The sequence below is a fragment of the Alligator mississippiensis genome, chromosome 16, assembly GCF_030867095.1.
Source record: "Alligator mississippiensis isolate rAllMis1 chromosome 16, rAllMis1, whole genome shotgun sequence".
Classification (NCBI taxonomy): Eukaryota; Metazoa; Chordata; order Crocodylia; family Alligatoridae; genus Alligator; species Alligator mississippiensis.
Genome location: NC_081839.1, coordinates 29139972 through 29159661, shown reverse-complemented (window position 1 = coordinate 29159661; position 19690 = coordinate 29139972). Strand labels below are relative to the sequence as shown.

General features: G+C 47.1%; 1 protein-coding gene across 1 annotated transcript; it reads right to left on the bottom strand.

Annotated features, from left to right (window-relative positions):
* Window positions 1-2891: 2891 nt before the first annotated feature.
* On the bottom strand, window positions 2892-4591 carry BSX (brain specific homeobox). Its single transcript, XM_006274519.1, has 3 exons — window positions 4330-4591; window positions 3285-3487; window positions 2892-3128 (listed from the first exon to the last, which is right to left on the bottom strand). The coding sequence occupies exons 1-3, from the start codon at window positions 4589-4591 to the stop codon at window positions 2892-2894; spliced, it is 702 nt and encodes a 233-aa protein (XP_006274581.1).
* Between the last annotated feature and the right edge of the window lie 15099 nt (window positions 4592-19690).

Sequence of the window (19690 nt, the reverse complement as noted above, 5' to 3'; positions counted from 1 at the left end):
ATCTCTGTCCCCTGAAAGGGAAGAGGCAGAATATATTACATCCTTCCTCAAAGGGCAGGGCCTGATTGGCTGAGAGAGGGATCTGTACTGAGTGTGAGATCTCAGAGAACAGAAGTCTTGAGTTTTTCCAGACAGAAACTGGCTCCCTAAGGATTTTTCCCTGTCTTTCAGCATCTGCCACTACCATTGTGTGGGGCCCTATTTGCTCCTTAAAACTTCTGGAGTTGGGTACCAGGTCTGTCTGTCTTTAAGGGACCAGGATACTCCATTACATGCCCACCCTAGCCCGCAGACTTGCCATGATCCCAGAAGCCTTGTTTCATTTGCAAGCTGCCTCTTCCATGTGCACACTATCTGGGCTCAAACCTATATAAATAATATCTGCTTATTTTCACACCCTTTAACTTCATCTCTCAGTATCATTTTGACTCCCCCACACAACTACCAAAAACTGTAGACATGCAGGGTGTTAACTAGGAGTCACAGAAGCTGCAAGGGCTCTGCCTGCAAGGCCACCTGGATGCAAAGAATATAGACGGGCTTGCTTCATGCCTAGTCTTTGTGGACTTGCTTGACTTTAATTTGACTGTATCTTATTTTGGGCAAAGGCAGCTGGGGAGAGGGCTTTGTAAATTATACCTTAACAGAAAAAAAAATGCACAAAATATACATCATAAGTTTGCAAATTATGCCTCAAAATAATTGTTCCCTTAAGCACCCCTCCGCAGAGGAGAAGCGCAAGGCAGGTATTGCTCAAATTCCATAACAGCCTGATATTTTGGTGCCTTGATTTTTAATTGAGTTTGTGCCGGAGGGAATTTCATTTTTAAGTGTCATGCCTTTACATGGGGAGATAATATTAAGGGCAAGAGCTGCACACTCATCTGTGGAATGGAAGGGCACAGGAGCATGGGGGAAGGGGTGTGCGATTTTGTTTTGCACACAAAAATGTCTTGCATTTGTGTGTGCATGCATCCATCCCCTGCACTTGTGCTCCAGGTAAGTAGCAGCTGCATAGGCAAGATAGCGACTGCTGCTCGCTTGCAAGCCTGCGACCACAGCCTCACAGGTGGGCACTGGCTTCGGAGTCATTTGTTCTGATGGGCATGAAGTTGGGGACTGTACCTGTAACCTGAACGGTCAAAGGGTGTTGTGCAGCCATGCCCGGCTGCTGCCATCATAATCCTGTTATGGGGAATAAATGTTTTGCGAGCAGCTAGCATAAACCCACACAGCCAGCCAGCAGTGTCATCCTCCGTGTCCCCATAATAATCCATCCTATTTTCCCGGTCCTTCATGCAGTATATTCTCTCCTCCCAAATGCAGTCACTACATGCCTTTGTTCCCATGGGTAAAAAAAAAGATGACTAAATGTGACTTTTCCTATGCACAGAACCAAGGGTTTTTTTGTTGTTTTTTTTACTGACAGTAAAAGGGACCAAACAAAATATAAAGGACTGGGGTTTTTATTAACACGCAGAGGTCATTTGGAAACGGTCGCTTTTCATTTGTTTCCCTTTAGGATCTTTCTTTTGTTGCGTCTCAACATCCATTGCTACTCACTTCTACCACACAGACAGCACAACCACAGGAGTCTGAATCATGGGTCTTGTTTGCAAATAATTCTCCCGATAACACTGAGTGAAGCTTGGCTTCGGATTGATCACATCGGTTACAGCCCGTGGGTCTCTTGTAGCCCTTGGTGTGGAGCATTTGTCAGGGTTTAAGTTAGCACAAAGTCATAAAAAAAAAGGAGTAAAACGATCTGGTACAGCTCGTTGCTAATATTCATGTTCATAACTACCTGGTGGCTACTGCGTTCAGGCTGTGATGAAGTGTTAGCGGTACACAAAGGCAGACAGATCAAGAATACGTCCATGGCTGGCACGATACAAATATAATGTTAGAAGCTTGTCCGAAGTAAAGGGTTCAAAGCAAGGGAGGGTGAACCTCTCTTCCCTTCCTAGGAATTGATATGCTTTCCCCCGCGAATGTAAATCTGTCCTTCCTAGGGTGATGTCGTGGGTTCTGCTTAGAGTCGAGCATCAGTGGAAATCGGCTGGACTTTGCCATCCGATTCATCCCTCGCCGCACTGACTCTGCTCCGTTCAAAGGGCCCGTCTGAACACGGAGACGGTCGGTTTTCTCCTTTGAATTATTCTTGTTAAAGCAGCATCCCTCCAGGGCAAACCAGCGCGCTCAAAAGTCACCAAGAAAATTGCTTCGTGTCTCTAACCACAGCCCACAAGACAGTGTCGGGACGGCTGGGTTGGGATTGCCCCCCACCCCTTCCACGTGTGAACGGTGTTATTCTACCCAGGCTGCAACCCCCCCTGGCCCGTTTACATAGCTGACATTGCGCCCGGGGGCCGGGGATGCAAGCCCCCTCGCACAAAACCTGCAGGACCTGCAGTCCCAAACGACCGGATCGCCTCATTTTTATACGTATCTTTTTTTTTAAAAGAGCCGTAAGAGGGACACGGGGAGCAGCCGGGGTGGTTTGCAGGGCGCTGGCTTCAGAGGTAACACGGGGCGCTCGGTTCCTTCCTCCGGGAGAAAGCCCGACCTCCGGGCAGCGGCAAACGCCTGGGACAGCCGCCTCGCAGTCCTTGCGGCCGGCAGAGAAGTGGTCTGGAGGCGGCACAGCGCAGGGACCGGCCCGCGGGCCAGGGCAGCAGCGGGGTAAGGGCCGGGCAGGACTCACGTCGGGGCCGGGCGGGGAGGGAGCCCCGGGCGCGCCGGGACGGGCTGCCGGAGGAGACCCGGCGGGAGACGGCCGCCGCGCTGCTCTTACCTGCGTCCCGGCGGGGGCTGGGGCGGCGGCCCCCGGCTCCGTGCATCGCCGTGCCCCTGGCCCGCGGGCCGCGGGGCAGGGAGCGGCCCGGCCCGGCCTAGAGGAGGTGCTGCGAGGCGCAGAGGTCCCCGTCCTCCAGCACGTCCACGTCGTCCTCGGCCTCGTGCAGCAGGAAGGCGGGCGGGCGAGGCTCGGGCTCGGCCTCGGGCTCCGGCTCGGGCTCGCCGGGGCTGGGCTCCAGGCTCTCGTCGGCGCCCGGCGGCTTCGGCTCGTCCTGGCTTTTCCGCAGCTGCTTTTTGTGCTTCATCCGCCGGTTCTGGAACCACGTCTTGACCTGCGCGGGGAAGGGGCAGGGGGAGCCCGTCAGGGCTAGGGTGCACGGCACCGTCGGGCCCCGCGGGCAGCGCCTGCCTGCTGCCCCGGGGGTCTTTGCAGCGGGGTGACGGACCAGGGGAAGGAAGGGACGGAGCAGCCCGGCCCGCCGGGATACCTGCGTCTCGGAGAGGCTCAGCGCCGTGGCCAGCTCCACGCGCTCCGGCGTGGACAGGTAGCGCTGGATCTCGAAGCGCTTCTCCAGGCCCGAGAGCTGCGAGTCGGAGAAGACGGTGCGGGCCTTGCGGCGGCGGCAGTGCTTGCCGGGCAGCTCGGCGTGCGGGTGCGGGTGCGGCTGGAAGAGGCCGGGCACGGGCATGCCTGCAACGGGGCGCGGGGCTGAGCCGGGGGGCAGGCCACCCGGGACCCCGCGCAGCCCGGGCACCTTCCACCCACCCGCCACCCGCAAACCTACCCCGCGCCCCGTCCCCACGATCCGCGGGGTTTGGCCCGCTTTGCAAACGCGGGGTTTCGTTGCGCCGTGCCCGGGCGAGCCCCGCAGGCGCCGGGCCGGGGGGCTCCGGGGCCGGCCCGCCCCGATTTCGTTGCTGCCGGCCCCGCACCCCCGCGAGGCTCCTGAAATCGTTGTGGCGGCCGGTGGGGCCCGCGGGGATGCCCGGGAGGAGGCTTGCACCGCGCACCGGGGCACTGTCTGTCCCGCGCGGATCGCGGGGCAAGCGCGACTTCTTGCTGCCCCTTCCCTGCGCGGGGCAGAGGACTCCGTGGCCGTGGGAAACCTTTTCCTACTGGACATGGGGGGAAAAAAAACCCGAAAAAAACCCCGCAGCAGCACAGCTCCCGGGAGCAGATGTGGCTTCTCCAGCCGAGCCCCGTGCGGGACGCGGGGCCGTCGTTTCCTGCGGGAATCCGTCCGGCCCCGTGCCCTGGGGTCCCGCGCAGCCACCCCTGGCTTTCCATGTTCGTCCTCTTGTTCCTCCCGCACCTTGCGGGGAGCAGGGGGCTCGGGACCGCGGGGATGCCCCGCTCCTGCCGTGCCAGGGACCGGGCGTCTGCCCTCCAGCAAAGCCGCGGGGGGCGAACACAGACGGGGCAGGCCCCAGTCCAACGAGACCCGCGCCCTGCCCCGCGTTTCTAAGCCTCCCGGGAGGCCGGATCCTCCCTCGGGCCCGGGAGGGCGAGGACCCGGGCCCGGCCCGCCTTACCCGACGTGGCTAGGAAGTAGGGATGATGGTGCTCGGGCTTGTGCAGGGCCGGGTGCGGGTGGGGCGCCAGCAGCGTGGGCGCCGGCACGAGCGGGTATCCATAGTCCAGCAGCGGCACCCGGGCCGCCAGGGAGCCGGGGAAGGGCTCGGGGGGCACCTCCCGCAGCGGCTTGGGCTTGTGCAGCAGGATGTCCTCGATGAAGAAGGACGTGGGCCTCGGCGCCGAGACGGGGTGCGCGGCCGCCGTGAAGTTGAGGTTCATGGTGCCGGCGGCGGCGAGGGGAGCGCAGCAACTGGCGCCCGAGGTAGGGAGGACTCGTGGCCGGGGTTTGGAGGAGCCCGACGGGGCGGGCGGCAGCCGCGGGGCTGGAGGGGCTCCGCCGCGAGCCAATGGCGAGCAGGCGGCGCCTAAATCACTGGGGAGGGGGAGGCGCTGGCCGAGGTGCTGAAGCGGCCCGGGAGCGCGGGGAGGGGCGGCCCGGGGGCCGCACGGGCTCCCGCACCCGCGGGCACAGCGACGTGCAGCGCCGAGCACCGCCCCGCACCGAGCGGGGGGAGGGCACGGGCCCCCAGCCAGGAAGGAGTCCATGAACTCACCTTGACTATTTCTGCCCACGAGCTAACTTCGATCTGCGACATGCTTCCCTTGGGCCGCATCGCGGATTGCATCTATGAACACCAGCCGGATTTTTCTCCAACCATTTTTGATAGTTTTTTTTTAATAGAGAAAATCATGGTTACTATTCACTTAATAGTTCCTATGGTATGCTACCGTGTATTATTCATTTGCTTCCGAGTAATAGATTGGACAGGTTTGCATCTTTTTTTAAGTAATAATGCAAGCGGGCAAGGGGGGCAGGGGCAGGGAGCTCACGGGCACTGCCTTCCAGCCGCGGAGCGGAAAAAGCGGAGCGCGCCTCGGGGCTGTGTTCGCCTGCAATGAACCAGGAGAGGCGGGTGGGAGAGAGAGGACGCGATTTTGGCTCCCCCAGCTCCCAAATTTGACCCTGAGCGGAGCAAAACATCCCTGGCAGGGCCCACGGGGCCGGTTGCTGCCTGCTCCCGCCCCGCAACTTCTCCTGCGGAGGGTTTATTTTCCCTCCTGTACCAGGTCCTGCAGCCGGAGCCGTCGGGGCCAGCCCTCCTTGCTCGTGTTTGCAGCCCAGTCGCCTTCCAGCGCTGCGCCTGGCACACACACGTGTGTGTGTGTGTGTGTGTGTGTGTGTGTGTGTGTGTGTGTGTGTGTGTGTCCTCCATTTGCCTCCCCCCCACTCTGTAATGTTCATTTCCCCGGAGTCAATTTGCTGGAATTAGGGTGATACACCACATCATAGCCGAGATAATTTCGGCTCGCATCTCAGAAAATTGCTCTAATTATTGATGTTAAACTCGGGGAAATGAGGAGAAGGCGCTTCTCCTTCATCTCCTGATTTTAAACTCTAATTTGTTGAAATCGAGTTGTCATCACAATTCCAATCACTGCTGTTAATAGTAAAAGTGTTTTAATAGAGCCAGAATTCTCGCAACCCATGCGATTAGGTAATTAGGAAAGATGTTAGAAAGGCAAGTGCTAATCCTTGGGCACAGGGACGGCGTTTCCATCTGATCCAGCAGGTAGAACAAATTAATTACTAGAATCAATTAGTCCGAAAAGTACAGTTCTCCAGGAAGTGCGAGCCGCGTCTTCCATATGTATGAGCTGGTAAATGGTAAATAGATTGGAGGGACCTTGCAAAGAATAGCCCCGGCAATCAGGAGGCTTTAATGAAGCCGCAGCTCGGCGCGCCCCGGGTTTTTTCGACCGCGGCTTCTCTTCCCCGGCGCCGCCGCGGCTCTGCCTGGCCCGGGACGAGCCCGTGCCACCCGCGCGTCTGCGAGCCCAGTGGGAAGGGCTTCTCCCGGGGCAGACCCGAGTGTGCGCGCACCCCTTGCCATTGCGCGCACAGCTCCATAGCCGCGGGGCAGGTGGGGATCGCGGCGCAGCCCCGCGGCTCCGGCCGAGTCCCGCTCCTCTGAGCGCGCAGTGCGCACGGACTTGCGCGCACACTTGCCTCTGGCATGTCTTCAGCCAAACAGCCCCTACTGCTGCCCGCTTTCCCGAGGAGAAAACGCATTTCCAAGACAGTCCATCCACTGTCCCGCCGGATTCCCACCCTCCAAAGCAACGCACGAGTCGGCAGTCAGCACAATCCCCGAGAGAAAGTCCTTATTTCTAGCTCTGTATCTGGATGTGCCATTGACAAACACAGCTCCATGCTTCCCCACCTTCCAGCTGCACCTGCAGCCGGGGGAACCTCTCCTCTCCTGTCCCTAACCACGTTGCCCTCCTCCACCTCGGGAGGCAGGAGAGGTCACAGTCCTTTTCTTGCACACTGGGGAGTGGCCTGGGTCTATAGAGAAATGGTCTGGGGCATCCTCTGTTCTGCATCCTGCCCATAGCAAAACCAACCAACTCTGTAAAGCCTTGGCAGAGCTATCTGGTAGGTACATTGCCCCTGGCCTAAAGTGGTCAAAAGAGAAAGGCTATGCAAGAAAAGCAGCTGTCCACCTTGCTTCCAAAGAGAACTGATTTACTCTGCAGTTTTATAAAGCTTCTTGAGGAGACCTCAAATGCCAACAGAAATACAACCCCCCATGGGCATCTGATGGCAGCAAAGATCTATGAAGGCCAGAGCCTGTGTGTTCAGTTTGCAAAGGGGGTCAGTGATCCCAGCCTGGCAGCAAAGCAGGACCAAAAGGACCCAGCACGCCTCAGATTTCCAGTCACTGGGGACCCAGTGAACTCTCCCCCCAGTATCGGAGAGCAACAGGGAAGACAAAAAAATCATTCTCCAAATCCCATGCAAGATACTGCACCAGCTCATTTCAGCTGGCAACTGCAAATGGCTATTTCTTCTAAATATACATCTGTGAAACTTTTCAGGCAATTGCAGAGCTGAGCTTAGATTTTCTCCTGACTAAGTGATGCAATATTGTAGGACCAAAGGGCCTTAAGCTATAGGCTTTTCCTACCAATATAGATCTATATATCACATTAATGTCAAATGGAATCCAACAGCCAGGTCTTGTTCAAATTTGATGGCAGCAAAATAACTTGGTCAGCCTGGAAATATGAAATTTAAGTCCAACTTGGAGATGTCAGTGGTTCTGTGTACTTCCCATCTCCCATTGGCTTCAATGGGAATTTGGGGATACACAAAAGAATCAGGATTGGTTGCCTGGGCTACACATAAGGGAGTGCTGTTTACTTTGGATGCTGTTTATTTTGCCAAGTTTGATCCTTGAAATGAACTCAAAACAGTTGGAAAATGTTCCAAGAGATATTGGACAAAGCTGGTGTTATTTCATATAACCCAGTATTAAACATGTAGGGGAAGGATCTCTTAGGTGCGCAAAGTGGAAAAGGAAGAAGTGGGTTTAAAGGTTTTGAAGGCAAACGGAGATCATGCTTGGCTGCCACACTGGACAACTGAGCTGCCATGGGACCTGGGCTGTTGCTCTGAAAGCAGCAACTAACCCAGGCTCCTGGCACAGTACTGATGAAGTAGAGTGCCCTTCCCACAGGTTCGGTCACTGGAAGCCTGGAGAGGCACAACCCAGTTACGGTAAAGCCAGGCCTCCATTTGAGTCTGTGGCTGGTACAGGAGAGTTGGGTGTTAGGAGTGTGATTTGTTGTGAGATTAATACTGGAAAAAAAACATAGTGCAGACACAATATACCAGACTCAATTTGTTTGGCTGATAATGTTGTTTTTTTTGCTCAGGGAAAAAGCTAGTCCAGCAAAAGCTCATTTTCTGCTGGTACATCAAAACTGCCAGTACAACAAAAATTGGACAGTCTCTACAATGCCCATTTCCCCTTCCCTCCCCTCCACCCCTCCCATTTGCCCCTTGTTGCTTTAGCATTAACGGTCATTTCAGGTGAATAAAGTGCCTAAGCATCAAAATATACTCTGCTTTTTTTGCATCAGTGCTAGGAGAATTCACGGATTTGGATTTGCCAGCAAGCCTTTCCTAGCACGGACAGTCCCTACCTCAAAGAACGCCCAAGCCAAACAGATACCAATGACAAAGCAAGTCAAAGAGAAGCCAAGCTCTTACCACAGTCCACTGGATGCATCAGGAATAGAGGTCAGATCCTCCAAGACAGAGTTTCCATCCACTAAACTATGTCATCTCCCAAGTTGGCCAACCAGGAGCCCATGCAGAGTTGGTTGGTCTTATTTGGCACTCTTTGTTGTTTCCACCTGAAAGATAAGCGAAGGGGCAGATAAAATTAAAGGTGAAAGCAGACAGTAGGATATATATGCACATGCCACCTCATTGCTTTTCTACATAAACAATTGCTACAGCAAAATGCCAACAAAAGGGCAAATAACTCTGCACAGACTTATTTGGAAGAGTCTGGCTTTGAGACAATCCATCTACTAAGATATGATTGATGCTCTGGACAAGCATGGGGGCCTACTGTGGTCTCAAGGAAGAGTCTCAGCCCAATCCAGTCCTTCGGGGCAAAAATGCACGCTTCCCATGTGATCATGACCAAATCATTTACTCTCTCTCTTGCCCTCAGTTCCCCTGCTGTAAAATGGAGATAATATCATTTCTCTCCCTCACATAGGTGTTGTGTGACAATACCTCCATTAAGAAGTTTGAGAAAGTCAGAAGGTGTTTCTCTGGCCTTTGTCATCAACAGTAAATTCAGTAGGCAATGGCAATGGCATTAGCAGTTCACATGTTCAAGCGTCTCTCCGTCCCTGGCATTCAAGGAGCCTAGGGATGTTTTTCTAATGAAAGCAGAGGGTCTGTTCTCACCAAACACCCCCAGGACATGGTTCCCTGGGCCCAGATTCATGGTGTCTATGGCTTGATTAAGCTGTTGCTGCACTGTAATTTTGCCCTATTCTCTGGCTTTGCTTGACTGTCTTGGATATGCTTCCTGAAAGTAGGGGAGGGGGGATTGGGTTTTCTCGGTTTTTTAATAAATATATTAATGTTGGGGGTTTGAGATAAACAGTCCCTTAAAAACTATGATCCTTTTGTTAATTATCTAAAATCCCATCTCCTAGGTTTGACTTCCAGCAGGGATGTATGGCCACACCCCTATTCCAGAGCCCAGTAGGCCGATTTGATTTTTTTTTTCTTTTTTTTGGAATGAGATTGAAATCGGTGCTTCCTCCAAACCCGTTTTTCAATTAGTTTCCTTCTTCATTTCATTACATCCCAATTTGTCTATGTGGTCTACACATGAGCATTACTTGCACCCCTGAGACCAAGGTGATTAGACCATCTAAGACGGTCTGCACTTTGGGATCTTTGTTAATCCCTCGGGCTCCTATAGATCTATTCTTGCTGCTGGACACTGCCTGGCCGTTGCCTTCAGTGCATTAACTAAAGCAATTCATTTGCTTTAATTCCAGTTGTGTAACAATCAGCCTCACATCTCAAAATTTAGACTCACATTTTTTGGCTATTCACGTATCTCCTCGTTCCTCTAAATTTGGGGAGGTGGGAACTCTGAACAGTGTTGCTTTTGATCTCCATAGCTGGATAATCCTCCTTTCCCCGTTCTCTGTGATTCCAGATTTGGTTTTATTTATACAGTATTCCACTGTCCTTTTGCACTTTCCCTCTGATCATCTATCACATACTTTCTGAAGCTCCAGGTTTCTTCATGAAACCTGGCTGTACTGCCTAATGGATGCCCTGACTAACTGAAATCCTGTCCTGTCTTACTTAGACTGGTGCAGATCAGCAGCCATTGTCTTCCAGCGGTGTCCATGAGGCCAATATTTGGAATTTCTATCAATCCCCACTATTTTTAGGCTTTTCTTCCCATTGTTTAAAATCTGTTTCATTGTGCAACCCGGCCTAAACAATCTCACCAAAAAAAAAACCCAACCAAAAAAACCCAAACCCCCACAAAGTTCATAGACTTCAAGGGCAGCCTGACCTCTCTGAAGACAAGCAAGCCACAGAACTTCACCCAATAATTCCTGCATCAAACAAGTAGATTTTTACAAGTACTTCCCCGATATCACATAGATCCTTTCACCTATAGAGCTGAAACTAGCTGGCCAGGAAAATGGTTATGCTCCTTCATTTTACAGAGGAGGAAAATAAAAAAAAAAAAAAAAAATTCAATGTTTTAAAAATAATAAAAATTAAAAAAAATAAAAGAATCCCCCCTACACACATACAGATTTTCTGACTGCTAGGAAAGGCTTTGATTACTAGACAACGCCACCTGCCAATGATATAATAAATGTGCATGCGTGTAGGAGTATAAAACAAAGCAGCTTTCCCTTAAGACTATTTCCAACACACAGCCACTTTAATTATCCTCACTTATTACTGCACTGTGAGTAGGCACATAGAAATGAATGGGATTAGTTATGCTAGTAAGTGCTACATAAGGTAGTAAATGTCTGTAGGTTTGCATCCTAATTCAGTTCAACCTTTAGTGAATGGCCAATCTACCAGGCATCCAGGTTTTGTAAATTGTTTAGGACTAGAATAGATTTGTTGTTGTTATCTTACATTTTAAATGTGCAAGTGGTTAGATCACCTTCGTGACTATATAGTGCTTATGTACCAAAACCACACACAACATACTGATTCATGCAAACACATAAGCAACAAGCTGATGCTGTTTTAACATTTCTTTTTAAGATAAATGTAAAAGAAAACTATTCTTTATGGGCAAATAATTAAACCTTTGCCTTTCATGTGTGCTCCAACCAGATTGTAAAACTAGTTGGACCTAGTTTACAAAAAGCTAACCTTTTTGATGATCAAAGGAAGAGATTGGTTCCATTACTTGCATTAGTCTGAGTTGTCTGTACCATGGTCTTAAGAATAAAGGGAGAAATGTATTTTAGAAGGATCTGAGTAACACACTTTACTCGTAACATTTTTGTATTATATTGCTTCTTGAATGTTTCAGCTTACTCTGTATCTGGGCACTTTATTTTAAGCACTCCAGAAGTGGATGACAAGTCTGGAGGAAAAGATAGAATGTATTTGACATCAAGCAAATGCATCTTCAAATAATACTTTTAAACTGGAAATTACATTTTGAAATGGCATTTTGTACATTTCCAAAGATGAGGTAGTCAAATGGGGATGTGATGTAGTATAATCACCTCTAATATTAAAAACACTGCCGGTCAATATTATACCAAAAAACTTCAGACATTTAGTTATTCCAGGTACTTTCTAAACAAATAATGGTACAGTTGGGTGCATTACAGTAAAACAACAAGATAAAGTTTACATAATTTGTGTACACTGTAAAAGCATAAAACAAACTCAATTGATCCTTCCCTTTGTTGAGCTTATTCTCTTTTTATGTACTACGCAACACCCAAAAAGGGCAGGATTTGATTTCATTGTTTTAGGGACGGATCCCAAATTATTGGAAAGACCCCACCATTGACTTCAGGGGACTTTGGAGCAAGTCTTACCTAGGAAAAAAGATGTGCTTCAAGCCTTACAGGAACAGGCAGTGAGGTTCTTTCTGGATGTTATACGCAGGGGTAAGTTTCTACTGATTATATCAGTATAGTAGGGAAAAAATGTTTTATCCCCAGTTCTTCAGCTCCTTCAGCCACCTAGACCAGCATTTATCAAAAGCATCCCAATTTGGGGATAAGCTCTTGGCACCATATTCATATAATGCTCCCTTAGAATTGGTGGGTAAGTAGAGGGAGGAAGTTTAGCAATATTAGTGGATGTACTGGCTCTGTAGTGAGCTTTGTCCTAAAACACAGTGACTTGAAATGAATGCATCTTATAACACAGGGAGGGGTGCAAATCAGGTGTCTCCCTATGGCCATGTGCCACTGTACTACCTGCTCTACATATCCAGCTATGTATCAGCCAGCATTTTTTTTTCAAACACAAGGTGATCAAGAGGCAAACAAGTTGGAAGTTGTTTGGATACAGTCAGAAAGTATTGACTGAATTGTCTCCATCAGTCCCCTTTCTTCACCCAGTAGTGTCTAGAGACTGCTCTGTGGGAGATTCCCAATAAGAGAGATCAGTTCAGTTAGACAAACAAAAGTATGATTTTTCAGATTTAGCTTTTAAAAGGGGCAATGGCTTGGGGTGGGTTGCATTACAAAAGCATCCAGAGGCCCCGGGTAAAAGCAAAATAGTATTAGGTGCTCTCCTTCCATACACCAAAGCTTACAAGGTAAAAAAAAAGACACATCTGATAGCAACAGCATATAACAGAGGACAGGTGCATTAGAGGTAAAGGTAATAAAAACTATTTACATCCACCAATAACTGTGTGTGTTAGAGGTGAAGATTTAACTCATTTCCCTGACCCCAGCCTTTGCTTGAAAAGTTTGCCTATCCAGCTCAAAAAACAATTGAACACGGAGAATAACCATGGTGTTTAGTAACTGCAATGAAAATGCCAAATATCTGGTTTCAACAGTCAGAGTGCTGTCAAATCAATAAGGATATGACTGTAGGATTCTATAGAAATTCATGAGAGATTTATTATTAAAAAAAAAAAATCACTCAAAAATCCATTGAATTAAGCAATGAATGACAACCTTTCTACAGGTTTGTGAACTCTAACATAGCACATGCAAGAGGCATTCCAAGCTGACTTACGTTTTATAAAAAGGAAATTCATTTCTGAAAAATCCTAAAAGACTCTGGCAGACATGACATTTACCCAAACAACCCTATCTTTTATTAGACCAACTAAATAGTTGGAAAAATTGTTCATTGTAAGCTTTCCAGTACAAACACCCTTCTTCCTTTTGTACCCAAAAGCTTTTGTGCCTGAAAGCTTGCAAAGAACATTTTTCCCAACTATTTTAGTCTAATAAAAAAAAAAAAAATCAAATCTACCCAAAGAACCTTGCTTGCCTATGGCCTTAGACCTATAAGACTTTTGCAAAGGGAATCATTGTAAAAGTACAAAAAGATTATATACAGATTTTTTTTTTCAAGAACAATACTATAAGAAGTATATTTATAGCAAAAAAGACAATTGCTTAAGTACTGGAAATTCATTGTTGTTCATAAACTGATCAACTGTTCACTCACTTGGCATATTTTAGGCATTAGTTATGCATCTTTCTCCTCCACAAGTAAGTGACTTGCATTTCTTTCAGTGCTAAATTAAATTATATTAATATTATTATTATTTATACATTCTAATTAAAAGCAGGGTGCTACAATTCAAATCCTATCATTTCCCCAGTCCTGCTCCCCCTCTTGTTGACTTCAGTGGGATCAGGACAGGGACCTACATCCATGTTTACAAATGAATTTGCTCCCTTTTCCCCCCATGAAAATTACATATAGAAAGTCAGGGAGGTCAAGAGCCCCAAGCATCAGTGCAGGAAAACAGCAGTGTAATCATTAGAAGCAACCTATTGGAACCACTGCCCTGAAAGATGGCTATTTTAGAGATTTTCCTAACCTTGCCCATTTTTTAATTGGGTGCCTATTAAGAGACCTATTTTTTGTCTGTGTCCAATTGAGATCAGTCCCCGCGTTTCAAAATAAATAAGTACAAAGGAGGAGGAGGATTTTCCAGTTCCTATCCTCTTGCAACTGTAATTTCCCTCCCAACACACACATTAAATTCATTTAGCCTAGTGCATTTTTAATAGACATTATTTATCTATTACCTTAATGAGCTTGTGGTGAAAGCATATTGCCTACCAATTTTAACAAAAGCAGGGTAACATTGTGGCAGCTTCCCCTCCTCTCCCCTACCAAGGCAACTGCGTGGAGGGGAGGGGGCGGGGGAAGAAAAAGCTATAGAGATAGATAAGGTTTTTATTCTGTGTCACAACACTACATTAAGAATAAAACCTTCCACTTAAACACTTAAATGAAAACATCAGAAACTAATTTACCATTTGTAACCACATGATTTAAGTAGGAGCAGCTTTAATTTTCTTCCCATTTTCCTCATATTCAATGTGAGCCCACATTAGATTTCACTGGCTCAAATCACAACACTTAAAGCCACTTTCATTTTCTTTTTGATTAAATAATTGAAATTCCTGTCACTGCTTGCACTTTACTAGCACACAAATTTTATGTGTAAAGATAAATACTCTTTCTTTCTCCTCTCCCTGGCTGTGTCTCTTTCTGGCTTAATCTTAAAAGCAGCCAAGGTTTAGTTTATTGATGGCTCCATAAAATGGATCAGTACTCCATTCACCTATTTCGTGGAATTATACCACTCCCATTAAGTGATTGTTTGGAGAAATTATGGAAACCCATCTTCTCTAATTTAGCTGTCATCATTCTAAGGTTATTGCTATCCAATACTAAAAGGACAGGAAGTCTAGTTACTTGTGTGCCATTTCCTCTGTACCACATGCACATCCATTAATGCCCGAAGCCTTGATTTCTATTTAAGCATTTGTTGCAATTAAGGTAACAAGTTTTATTAATGTTCTCTAATAAGTTACTCTGACAAAATTCTACCCTTTGCGTTACAGGCAATGAATGACATGGTCAATACCAAACTATAATTTGTACTGTTTGTTGCAAACAGTTGGATGCTAATGTTATTGGTAGCTTGAAGTTGAAATACCTGAAAGAATCACTTGGGATATTTGTTACAAGCACATCTTGCAGAAACCTTTCCATCTCTTTTGACTCGGGTAGAACAGCAATAAATCCCAGGCCCCGTTAAACATATTAAATTAGGCTCCCTACAGTCCTTGGCCCCTCTGGCTCTTCTTAAAAGTCAGCTTAAAGCGGTTGTTGTCAACCTTTTAAAACTCAAACCTTTTAAACTGTGCCCCTTATGAATCTCAAGTCCACCTTCACGGTGTGTTAACTCTTAGCGTTCACTCATTTTTTGACTATGGAAAAATAATAGATTGATTCTTCTGTCTCTAAGTGCTCAGAAAAATGACAACAGGTCAGAAAGTTTTGCCACTACGGACTCCTACGTGAAATCGCGGGGTTTATCTGGTGGCTCACATGTAGGCGGTTGCATGCCTAACAGTGCTACTATTGCACAGTGTCCCACAGCATGCATAAAAGGATCTCACGGCACCCCAGGGTGCTGCAGCACCTTGATGGAGAGCCACCGGCTGAAAGATTTCTTTGCTTCCTTGCCTCAGTCTCTTCTGGCGACCAGACGCTCGAGAGGACAAGACAGGGAGGATGCTGTGTTATCAAGATGCTGGACTAAAACCCAGGAACTGTGTTCAGAACCAAGTTTTGCCCAAGCCCCTTTTTCCTGTTTTGGGGTGGGGGACATGGACTACCTGACCATGATTCTTGACCCTGGTCAAGTCCCGGATGTCTGTTTTTAGTATTAGTATCACGGTTGCACCTAGAGGTCCCAGTCAAGATTTCATTGAGATCATCACTGTCCGTGGAGCCCATCTCCAAAGTCTAATACTAAAGACTCAGGAAACCATTTGCCCTGCACAAGAACAAAAACTCTACTATTATTGTTCATATTGACCATGCCATTCATCTACTGAACCCATTCACACATGAATAATGCAACTATATATTCCTGTGTGTCAGTAGATGATGTTCTTGGATGCAAAAAATGCATGTACAAATCCTCCCTGTTAGCTCTCTCATAAAAGACACAACCAGCCAGCCTTTGCATGTTCCAGACTTTGTTATACAACAGAAGACATCATGCCATGTTAGTGATATAGGATCTCTGTGGCACAGCAGAGCACAAACACACTATTTTGCATGCTGGTAACACCTTCCCACTTTAGATCTTAAATACCATTCGACTAGGTCTCTCAATACCACTCTTTGACACACAAGCAAGCCCAGGCACAGCCAGTCGCACGGCCAAGCACAGACCAATATCCCACTCCCACACTCCCTGTTCCACTACCAAACATCCTATATTGGCCATCTGTGTGGCAGCTCATTTGAAGACCCATGGAAGTAATAACAGAAGAGGCAGAACATAGCAGGATCCAAAGCATGGGACCATGGAAGTCCAATTTTTGCAAAACTAAAAATAACCCCCCTGTACACCTTCTGCTTTGCTCCGCTTGCTGCTCTGGTGTGGGGTTGCTGTGAGCGCTCCCATATTTTATTCTGTAAGATACCTCCCAAGGGAAACACTTGCTGTGTGGGGAATGAAAAGCAAAAGGAGCTCTTTGTCCTCTACAGAAATCCTCAGATAAAGAGCAATAGCTAGAAAGGAAGATTGTGTTCTCCTTAACAGCTCTGTACTGTTATCACAAGAATGCCATGAGATGGACGGTGGCAGAGTGGGCAAGGTGTTTTCTTGGGACTTCAGAGATGTAAGTTGGGGCCTCATATTAAAGATAGTCCCAACTCTTCTGTAAACATCCCAACTCCTGCATAAATGGATGGATACTTGGTCTTTTGGGCTGCAGAGTCCAAAGTAGTTGGATATGATGCCAGCCATGCCACTCTTGTGCGCTGTTGGCTAGAAACTGGTGTGCCTTAACCACAGTAGCCCAACAGGCCTTCAAGGAATGGGGTGGACTGTTGAACTTCATCTAAAAGAGTACACAAAAGTATGGATATTTGTGTGCTCAGCTGGGTATAGGCCGTGTGGAGGTTAATGCTGATAGGAGGCCGAATCAAGCCTAGGCTTGCACAACATCTATAAATCACAAATAATGCCACGTGCAAAGATGTCTCTGCAGTGGCATTAACTCTAATTAGAAATCAGAGTGTGAATCTAAAAATGGCAAGATTATCAAATGGCCTTAATAACCAAAGCGACACGATTGGGCAATCTGCAGTCCAGCCGTGGAAATGTTTTGTAACGGCATTGTTCAAAATTCGTCTAATTGCAGGATTGATATTCTTATGCCCTGCTACAAATATCAATGCTGAGTCACACTTGTCCATCTTTCAAAAAAGCAGCATTTGTATTACTGTTAGATGGTACTTCAACTTATACAGTTTCAGTATCAAAACTGCTGGAAGTTTGTGGGGGGGGGGGGAAGAAGATAGATATAAATAGTGGATATTTCATTTATATTGTTTAAAAAAAATAAAAATTATATATGCTCTTAACTGAGACTTAATAGAATAAGACATCCTGAAGGAAGGATTGGAAAGACAGGGGGTAAAATCCTGGCACCACTGAAGTGAATGGGAAAATTCCCTAAGACCAAGATTTCATTCACTTATTCATACTTACAGAAGGATGGGTACTTTAGTGGAGCTGCACACATTAGACTTACATGTCGTGAGATGGATTCTCAGTTTATCAGGGAAGCTGATGGAGCCAGACTGAGATTTATTGTGTGCGTGAATTTTATTTTAAGCAAAACTCTTTATTCTGCTGGATATTTTTTTCATTTTCTAAATGAATCAAAAGGTCCCAATGGATTTGTTTTTGCTTCAGTTTGAAGAATTGTGTTTATATTTCTGGATATTCCTGCTCACACACTTCCACGTAATTTTTATTCCCTCCACGCTGTGTCCCCAAACCAGGGCCCTGCAGAAGAAGGTGGGAGAGAAAAAAAAATGGATTCCCTTTCCATTTTAAGTTTTTTCCCCCCATTCCTACAACAAGATAGAGAAACAATGAATAAAAAACAATGGGAGAGAAAGTATTCCTCCCACCCATCCACCCATGTTGAACAGAATATTTAGATTAAGAAATTTGGGCCTGTTCAGTTTTTGTTTTGAAAAGCTCATCCCCCTGATAAGGATGAAAGCAAGGATGAAACCCATATTTTTGTGAAAGAAAAGCAATTAATTGACAAAAATTTCAGTTAGCTGACAATATTCTTTCTTCCTGGGAGAGACTAGCTTTGGGGAAAGGTGCTAATTTGCTAATTCTAGGGAAGAACTGACTCTCCTTCTCGATCTACTCAATGGGGATGGCATGGGTGGTGACAAAGCAAGCTTCTTCCCAGCTGCCCACTGTCCTAGAGGACCTCCCTACTAGCCACCCCATTCAACATTCAACCCGTCTAATGGGACTCCCAAGTTAAGTGCCAATTGCACCACTGGATGTGTGTGGTAGGGACAGCCTATCCACCTGGGGCTGATCTGAAGTCAATGGGAGTCCTTTCATTGCTTTCAAATGGGGGTTGGGTAACTAGGAGTTTGACTGAGGAAAAGCCACCAAAGACCAACATCAAGGATTCTCCTCGTCCAAAACCAAGAAGAGAAAGTCCACATCCCCACGTTGCTACTCGTTCTCCCATGCTCATCTTTCAAAACACCCTTCTTCACATCACCGAACTACAACTGGTCAGAATCAGAACATCATTCAGGTCTTTCAGTGTCCTTTCATCCCAAATTGGAAGGAAGAGTCAGGACACGCTAACAATTCCCTCCAAAACAAAAGTCTCAAAATATTGCACTTCGGAAACACCACAATGACCATAATGAACGGAAAAAAATCATTCAGACTCTATTGCTTCACCTTGCGTTATAGGACACCACCAGATGGATGAAGCTGACACCTTTTCATAGAAAAGTTTCAGCAACTTCAATGGTTTCCTACAAAATGTTGCCATTTTGCCAAATCAGCATTTCCCAATAGAAAATGGCTCCATTATGAAGTGCTTGGCTAGCCCTGACTTCTACACTTCCCAGAAGTCACGGGTTGCTTTCCCATTCAGCATGGGCCGTTAGCTGCGACCTTTAATTATAAAAGGAAGACCAAAACAAACAAAAAGGGAAACATCTCTGAGATTACCCCTCCCTTCATCCCTCCTTGCAACTATTCACCCGAGAGGACATTGTTCACATATAATAACTGCTCATGTTGGAATCAATTAGGCAACTCATAATAAAGCAGATGCTGCTATTGTGAAGGCGATGTAGTGAAAGTATGGGCTTAGGAAGGCCCTCCGTTCATCCTGGACTAAGCAGATATGATGCTAATTGAGATCTTGCTGGTAATTTTTCACCCCTAAATGAACAAGAAAGAGAGGAGTCTTCGAGTCTCATCTGTTTAGCTTGTGAACAGGCAAGTGTTTTCATGCTCAATAAATGAGCAATCTAATCCACGGGGATGTGAGGAGCAGGAGACTTTTCTTTAAAAGTTAGCACATTGCCAAAAATGTGAATGGTCCCATTAGCACAACAGCTGTAATGAGCAGGGGCTGGGTTATTAAATCTGAGCTCGGATCAAGTAAACTCTGAACATTTCTGAGGTTTCAAAAGGGCGTAGTTTTCCTTGTGTTTAGAGACTGGAAACTCATATTCCACAGGGATCACATACTGTACATGATTTGAATCGTGTACAAGGGCATGCTGCATGAAATCAAGGGGCAGAGCCCATCTTACTTGTACCAGGGTAAGTCTGTTGACTTCAGTGTGGTTGGTCTGATTTATATGGAGGCCCAAGGTGTCTAAAACAGAGAGGGAATGATGCTGTGGTACAA